Source organism: Echinops telfairi, unplaced genomic scaffold, assembly GCF_000313985.2.
Source record: "Echinops telfairi isolate 266 unplaced genomic scaffold, ASM31398v2 ScPeMD7_8;HRSCAF=38, whole genome shotgun sequence".
NCBI classification, from domain to species: Eukaryota; Metazoa; Chordata; class Mammalia; order Afrosoricida; family Tenrecidae; genus Echinops; species Echinops telfairi.
This window is the reverse complement of record NW_022103905.1, coordinates 378,237-386,671: the sequence shown is the minus strand read 5'-3', so window position 1 is coordinate 386,671 and position 8,435 is coordinate 378,237. Positions and strand designations below refer to the sequence as shown.

The window sequence follows — 8,435 nt, the reverse complement described above, 5'->3', positions numbered from 1 at the left end:
CCCGAAAACCCTTCAGCAGTAGAGACTCAGGGCCCCTCCCCTGTCCTACCTGCAGTGTCCAAAGCCGACTGCTATGTGCAGCTGCGGCTGCCCACAGCGTCCCCCAGCCCGGCCCGGACAAAGGCGGTGGCCAACTGCAGTGACCCGGAATGGAACGAGACCTTCCACTACCAGGTCCACGGTGCTGTTAAGGTGAGGGCCAACGAGGGGTGGGGGTTGCAGAGGGAGGGAGAGGGCTCTTGCAGGGTGCCTCCTTCCTGCCCTGCTCAAGAGCCGGCCCCCTCCTGGTTTGTTCCCAGAATGTCCTGGAGTTCACCCTGTATGACGAGGATGTCCTGGCCAGTGACAGGCTCTCTGTGCTCCTGTATGACCTGAAGAACCTCAAGCCAGGCCAACTCCACAGGCACACATTCCCCCTCAACCACCAGGTGAGCCCACTCCCTAGCACTGGCCATGGGCTGAGCTCACACACAGGCAGCACAGAACTGGGGAGCCATGAGGGGTTCGCAGACCTCTAAGACAGACACTCCTCTGCCTGCACCACTCACCTTAGGAGGATTTCCCTCCAGTTCTTCTCAGTGTGGAACTGGGGGGCCCAGCTCCTGGAGGGCGGAGTCTTGCCTGTCTTGGTCTTGGCTGAATCCTCAGTGACATAGGGATCAATGAAAGTAAAGTTAGGCCCTGTGTGGAGGTGCCACTGCCCCCCACTCCCACTCCCACCATGCCCCACTGTGTCCATCAGGAATGACAACAGGGCTGGGTTGGGGTTCAGGACACCAAGACAAAGGGAGGGAGCTTCCTGAGCCTTCCAACCTCCCTTGTCAATGGGGATGCCCTGCCTGCTCTCTGTAGGATTCCCAAGAGCTGCAAGTGGAATTTCTGCTGGGCGAGAGGTGAGTCCCTGTGGAACCCATACCTTCCCGGTTGCTCTGAGGCTCCTGGGGAATCAAGTTTTGGCGGCTCCCAGCTCCCAGTCACCATGCCCTGTGCTGGCCTGGCAGGCCTGAGGAGAGATGGCTTGCCCTTGAAGTTCATGAGGTGTTGGCCGATAGGCTCACCCTACTCCCCCAAGGCTGACCACACTCCCCAGGCTTTGCCAGCTGCTGGAGTCACATTATTATAGTGACTGTTGTCAGGAGGTGGCCAGTGAGGGGCCTGCTGTTCCATAGCCCCACATCTTTTGCAGCCAGGTGCCTGCCTCTGAGGTCATCACCAATGGGGTTCTGGTGGTAAGTAGGGATGGGGAGCCTGGGGCTGGGGGCAGGCAGTGAGGGGTCCATGCCTGAGCCCAAAGGTGCCTAGCCTCAAGCCTCTGAAAGAGACTCAACCTCTCCTTGGAGGTTGATGTGTTAGGAAAGCCCTCCAGCGATGGGGGGTAAGCGGGACCAGGAAGCTGCTTAACACCTACATGCACAACTCAGAGTCCAACCTGCCTGCTATGGGGTAGCACACTAGACTGCCAGAGCAGCCACTGTCATGGTCCCTCACCCCAGCTCACCTGCTTCAACCAGGCACCCCTTCCTCTGAGTCCTGGGAGAAGGGGCTGCGTGAGACAGGAGCTCGTTGCAGAGACCCCTGCCCTGGAAGGCCCTGCTCCAGATCCCCCTCTCCCCTCCATCCTGGCTCAGGCCACATGGAGGGGTCCTGAGGCTGTTGGCTCCTGCAGGCCTCTGTTCCCTCAGGCGCAGCCCTGCCTGAGAATCCAGGGTACCCTCGGGGGACATGGGACAGCTCCCTGCCGAGAGTATGGTGAGTCTGGCTAGTGGTCTTGGGTCTTGCCTGCTCTCCCGGGGAGTAGTGATTTCAGGAGGGGGGTCTGAGAGAGGAATGCCCAAGATTATTGCTATTCAAAGCCGACTGAGGTTGGGACAGGTTTTGCCCCTGGACAAGTCGTCAGAGGATGATGGCTGTGCTACCAGGAACCAGATTTCAGCGGCATTCTGCAGTGAACATTTATTCAGCCCACGGACCTGGTGCTTGGCTGGGATCTGCCTGATCTAGGCTGAGCGGGGCTGGGGGTGGGGGGACCTGGCTTGGCCCTGGCTCAGCCCATGTGTCTTTTACCCACCTCCTGCCCCCAGTGGGTTAACCTGGTCATGTTCTTAAAGTAACAGCAGAGGCGCAAGTGAACAAACTCACACCTCTGTGGTTGCGTAGTGGCCGGCTGACTAGCATGTTATTGGCCCAAACAAGTCACATGCTGAGCCCAAAGTTGGGAGTCAGAGGGTACACTCAATTCCTTTAGAGGGAGGAGCTGAAAGCCACAGGGCAAAGAGTGAGATGGCTGGGAGAAGGGACTTGGGGTCATCGGGGTCTTCTAGCAGGCCGCTTAGGGCAATGGTTCTCCATCTTCCTTCCTCCGAGACCCCCGGGGCAGCCGAGAGGTTTGAACTGAAGATCTTTGGGCCAGCAGCCCAACGCATCATAGACCCACTCTGCCCACCAGGGCTCCCTTGAGCTGATTCCAACTCACAGTGACCCAATATGGGGTCTCCAAAACCATATGGCGTGACCACAGGAGCAGAGAGCCTCCGCTTCCCCCGACGGGGCATGCCTGACCGCTGACTGAAAGGCCGGCACCTTGGCCCTTTGGCGAGGCACTTGGCTAGTACGAGGAGGAGCTGAGATGGGATTCGGAAATGGAAATGCACTTTGTATAGAAAACCTGTAAAACCAGAAACCTGATCTGGCTCTGCCTGCCAATGACTGTTCTTCTTTGTCTCCAAGGAGGTTTCGTGGGGTTTCCACATCCCCGGAATGGAATAGCCCGTGACTGTTTTTATAGTCACTAAGCGATGACACCCCCCCCCACCTTAGTCCACAAGGCAGGCACTCCCATTGCTAAGTTCTAACTATCTTCCCTCCCTGAGCAGCACCCTGCAGAATGTTGTTTGTGAGGGTAATCCAGCCCCTAACACATCATCACAGGTCCAGTAGGTGTAATTGTACAGCGATAATAAGTAAAGATTATAGTAAGGTCATAAAGAGCATAAGAGATAGAAGAGATAGAGAAATAATGGAATCAGACACATTTCATGGTAGCAAATGCTCACCTCAGCCTCACTTGGTGGTCCACGTGGAGAGAGATATTTAATGCTAACCAAGGCTTTTATATTCTCTGGGGACATGCAAGCCCCCTTATTACAGGTGAAGACATATAGGCAATACAGTAATGGAAGGGGGGTGGTCTAGGTGTATACATGCCATAGGAAAGGGAGGGATTGGGGGTATGCATGTGGTAAGATGGGCGGATCCTAGATTCAGGATGGCAGCCTAACTTTGGATGTCACTGAGCGGGTTTGACCTGTTCCCTGGCTCAACTATAGAGACCATTATCAGTAGGGAACTTGACAATTATTTACCATTAGCTGCAAGCAGTGTCCTATTTGGTGGAGGTGACTTGGGAGAAATCTTTCTGTTTCCCACAGTTGTTAACTGGTTTCCAAAGAAGCTTTAAGTGATCCATCTCTCTGGCTTGTTCCCCAAGATCCTTCAATCAAACCGTAGGCCACCTCCAGAGTGCCCACCTCCCCCAGATAGCCCATCATGGCGAGATTCCACCTGCATCAAGAATTGATTCATGAATAACCCCGGACCATTTCCCTCAGCTTCACTTCCTTATTCCGTTGCTGCCCTTGAGTGATCCCTCAGCGAAGTCTGCGGGTCCCTCATGCAGATCTGTTATATCAGTGGTTGTCTTTGTCTTCACTAAAAGCTCTTAGCTGAATTTAAATCTGGGCTCTTCCCCCTCCCCACAATTCAGCCATCGCCATGGGGAGCACAGTTCTGCCGAGATGCCAGTGTCATTCCGTTCTACAGCAGCTGTTTTTTAATGCATGAACCAAGGCCCAAAGAGCAACCTGCTTTAGGTCACACGGCCAATAAGTGGCAGAGGCTGGGCCAGCCAGACCAGTGGCGTCCCAGGCCCACGGTCTGACACTCAAGATTATGCATCTCTTCTTGCTAGGAACGTTGTTTTGGGGAGCTGTTGAGTTGACTTCCTCGCACAGTGGCTCCGTAGGGTGGAGTGGCATCGGGTTTCTTAGGCTTAACTAGGCCCTGGAGCAGATGGGTGGCTCTTTTTCTCCCAGAGTGGTGGGTGGGTTTGTTAGGGACCTGGAGCGATTTCCCCTTCAATGGAACGAGATCAAACACAAGGCGGCTATACAGAGAGGCCCCTTTTATTATGCAGGCTTAAGCCAGGGCTCCAGCCCTCAGGTGCTTAACCGGGCACCATCTTGGGCTAGAGCCTCAAACAAAAGAAATTCTTAAGTATATATCTGCGAGGTACATAATGGGGCGTTATCAGCCCCCCCTCCCCCCATCAGTCCACTGATTGGCTCGTTGAGGTAGGTTGGCCGTCTGGTTCTTTGTGTGTAGTTCCCGTGCTGGCCGGTTAGTCCTCCCTCGCGGCGGTTGGGCTTTTCTTGCTGCTCCCGGATTGGCTAACCTCAGTCTCTGGGTACATCCTACTTTGCACTGCTAGGAAACATGAAACCACAGCCTGCCCGAGATGGCAGTACCAGTCACGGGGGCAATCTGGCTTTACAGGCTCAGGCAGCTGACTCTGGTTAGCAGCTGACCACTTAACTATTGTGACGCCAATGAGCATCAAATGTCAACCTCAGTCTCTAAAGCTTGGTCTTGCCAAGTCTTGGGGGCTCACTGTGAAGCTGGGGAGAGGGTCCCATCTGGACCTCTGCTCTCCAGTGTCTGCTGCCCCTGGTTCCCAAGGCAACACAGTTTGCTTCCAGGTGACACTTAAACTCAAGTAAACCAGACTCCCTGCCATTGAGTCCATTCTCATGCATCGCAACCCTATGGGCAGAGTAGAATTGCCCCTAAATCTTTAGGGGAGCAGGAAACTTCCATCTTTCTGAGGGTGGTTTTGAACTGCTAACCCTGTGGTTAGAAGTCCAACTTATAACTCTGTTATGTTACCAGGGCTCCTCATGCCACACCCAGGTCTGTGGTGAACCTGCCTGTGGTCCCTCCCCCTAGATGTCATTCACAGGCTTTTCTCTGGGGTTCCTTCCCTCCCTCCCTCCCTCCTTCCCCAGAAAGCTGCTAGGAAGCAGTGCAAGGTCCCTGGGTCTCCTCTGCCCATAAATCTCCCCCTCCCTCTCTCTCCTCTCTGTTTCCTTCCTCCCAGTTTGCCCTCTAGCCTGAGCTGCTTCTCCCCTGTCCTCCAAAACATACCGTTTCTCTCTTCCCATTAATCCCCTCTTCTCCTCTTTCGTCTTTTCTAAGCCTTGTCTCAAGGCCCTATGCTTTGGGAAGCCAAGCCAGAATGACCTGCAGTCTACTTCTGTTTAGTTTTTGTTTTTTCTCCCCTGATCCCATGCCTCCCAGGGCAATAAGTCCAGAGCTTGAATGGGAACAAGAGAGGGAGAAATTATCAGTTGAAAACTGGTAATATAATGATAAGTTGTTATTAGTCAACGTGTTAAGCACATATTTATTATATTATACTATAGGATTACACTATGTGTGATTTAGAGTGAATAGATGAGTTGTAGGTATTCTTTTAATCACTGATGTCATATAATCTATAAAACCAAACCCACTGCGTCAAGGCCACGTTGGTTCTGACTCACAGCGACTCTGCAGGACAGAACAGAAGGGCTCCCAGGGTTCCTGAAGCTGTAACTTAAAAACAGACAAACATTTTAACAGTTTTAGTGACATAATTCAGTCATTTAAACCTATGACACAGAGTTTAGTAGTCATCACCACAATTTATTTTAGAACAGATTCTTCATTCCTGTACTTATTATTATTAATTCCCCATCTCTCCCCAACCTCCCTTGCCTAAGAAACTGTTAATCCAGTTATTGTCTCTATAGATTTACCTCTCCTAGGTTTCATATAAAGAAAAGCACTCAACAAACAACATCAACAACAATAATATAAAACAGAAAAACCTCAAATGAAAAGAAAGCAGAAAATAAAAAAATAAAACTTAAATGGGTATCAAAAGGGAGAACAAATGATAAGGTGCTAAATTTTAACCAGACTACAACTGTATTTGTTTGCTTTTCAATGTATTCTGTCTGAGGGCAAGGCTATTCGCATCTCTGGAGGCTTAGTAATCCACGTGGATATCATGCGAGTGAGTTTTAGGTTTTCACTGTCATCCATAGCCTTTTGCAAACTGGGTGCTCAGAATTTAAGCTCTAATACAATTCCCTCCTCCAATCTTGGGTTTTATGATTTACAATCCTTGGATCACACAGACTATTGTGCTTCTTCCTTGATGACTATCTTCCTCTCACACAGCGGCTGGTGGGTTCAAATCATCTGTCCTTCAGTTAGCAGCCAAGCACTATACTACAGTGCCACCCAAACTCCTTCATATCATATGGTATATACTATTATATAACTGTATCGATGCAGTGTATGTCAACTATATTTATAATTACAGAATTAGGTAAGTATATATACAGTACTCATAGCACAAATGTCTTCTGAGTTTGTTTGCTAACCTCACTCTCCTGCAGCGAGGTTGTGTTTAAAAACTGGCAGACCTATTTGTCATTTCTGACTCAGAGCGACCCTTTGGACAGCCAAACAAAACACTGCCCAGTCCTGTGCCAGCCCCACCCCACAATGGTTATGTTTGAGCCAATTGTTGCAGCCACTGTGTCAATCCATCCTGTGGAGGGTCCTCCTCTTTCTCCCTGTCCCTCTACTTTACCAAGTAGGATGTTCTTTTCCAGGGACTGGTCTTCTGGACAACAGGTCCGGAGTAAGTGAGATGAAGTCTTAACCATCCTCACAGCTAAGGAGCATTCTGGCTCTACTTCTTCCAAGATAGATTTGTTTTTTCTTCTGGCCGCCCCTGGTACTTTTAATAATCAACACCATAATGCAAGGGCTTCAATTCTTCTTCAGCCTTCTTTATTCGTTGTCCAACTTTCACCTGGATCGGAGGTGGCTGAAAACACCTGGCCCGAGGCAGGCATACCTTAGTGCTCAAAATGACATCCCTGCTCTTCAACACTTAAAAGAGGTCTTGAGTAGACAGATTTGGCCCCATACAGTGTATGGCTGCTTCTATGAGCATTGATTGCGGCTCCTAGCAAGATGAAATCCGTGATGATGTCTGTCTTTCCTCTGTTTGGCATAGCTGTAACTAGATCAAGGGACGTGTATAAAAAGACAGCACCTGGTGGCACTCTCCAGTAAAGGTTGACAGCCTTGGAAACCCTACACAGGTCACTAGAGTTTGGAATGAACATTGGGTTTGATTTATAACTGTATAAAGAGCCCTGGGGGTGGAGTGACGTAGTGTTGTGCCCCTATTATTGCAGCATATAAAATGCATATTTATATGTGTAGTAAATATATATTAGTAAAATACTCATCTCAAAATCCCCAGCTATCTGCTATCTGCCTTCTCCCTTGTCAGACTCTGGCTGATCCTCCCTGCCTGTCCCCTTCCCCAGGCACTTTCCTGGTCTGATCAGCACAGTAGTGAGGCCCCAGGATGCTTTACCAAGGGTCACACTGCTAGAGTGAGAACAGGCTGGGAATCTGGGTGTTACCACTCTGGGTCACACCCACACGCCCACTCTCAGCCCCTTCCCTGGGCACTCACCTGGGCCCTCTGCTAGCAGGCCATGGGCAGATCCAGCTGACAGTGCCTGGAGCCTTCGAGAAGCCCCAGCTCTTGCCCTTGCAGCCTGCTGAGGGGGTGGACTCCCCAACCACCTTCACCTTCCATGTGAACCCAGTGCTAAGCCCCAGGCTGGATGTGGAGCTGGGAGAGAGGCTCACTGTCCTGCAGGTGAGTGAGTACTTTGGCCCCGGGAGCCTGTCCCAGGGAACAGGACTGGGTAGCAAGGAGTCCAGACAGGAGGTGCGATCCAGAGCTCAACGCAGACCCATGTTCCTCCAGCCTGAGCAGATGTGTTCCTTTCCCAGGCTGGCCCGAGTGCCGAGCTGGAGACGCAGGCCAGCACGCTGGGCGAGGGGAGCATCCTCCTCTCCTCTTTGCCCCTAGGCCAGGAGGAGCACCGCTTCATGACCCTGGGGGAGGTAAGGCTCTGCCTGGGGGCTGGAGGGATCTGTGGGAGAGACCCCGGAAGGGTCAGGGTGAGGTGTTCAGATCTGAGCCCGAATTGGCAGCACACCAGGGGCTGGCCGGAGGGAGCTCAGCTGAAGTGGTTGCTCAGGGCTGGGGCCATTGTGTTTTTCAGGGCCAGGAGGTGGCTCTGCGTTTGAAGGCAGAAATGAGGTGAGGGGGGGCTTCAGGAAGGAGGCCTCCCTCGGGAGCAGGGGGGCGCTTGGCTGCAAGTGCGGGGACATGTCCTTGTGTGTTCTGCCCTCCTGCCCACCTGACTCAGCTCCCCCTGAGGGTCTTCCTGAAGGTGAAAGTGGGCAAAGGGGCTTGGTTTGAGTCTCTGAACAGAACAATCACCATGCCTCTCCGC

The 8,435-nt window shown here is 52.0% G+C and overlaps 1 protein-coding gene across 1 annotated transcript in view; it reads left to right on the top strand.

Moving 5' to 3' along the window:
• PLA2G4F (phospholipase A2 group IVF) overlaps positions 1–8,435 on the top strand; it is a 19,325-nt gene that overhangs the window by 2,074 nt on the left and 8,816 nt on the right. Inside the window, exons 4-11 of the mRNA XM_045286455.1 lie at positions 56–192; positions 300–428; positions 853–893; positions 1,187–1,229; positions 1,683–1,749; positions 7,620–7,789; positions 7,927–8,040; positions 8,202–8,239. Coding sequence (XP_045142390.1) covers positions 56–192; positions 300–428; positions 853–893; positions 1,187–1,229; positions 1,683–1,749; positions 7,620–7,789; positions 7,927–8,040; positions 8,202–8,239 — 739 coding nt within the window. The remainder of the gene's footprint in view (positions 1–55; positions 193–299; positions 429–852; positions 894–1,186; positions 1,230–1,682; positions 1,750–7,619; positions 7,790–7,926; positions 8,041–8,201; positions 8,240–8,435) is intronic.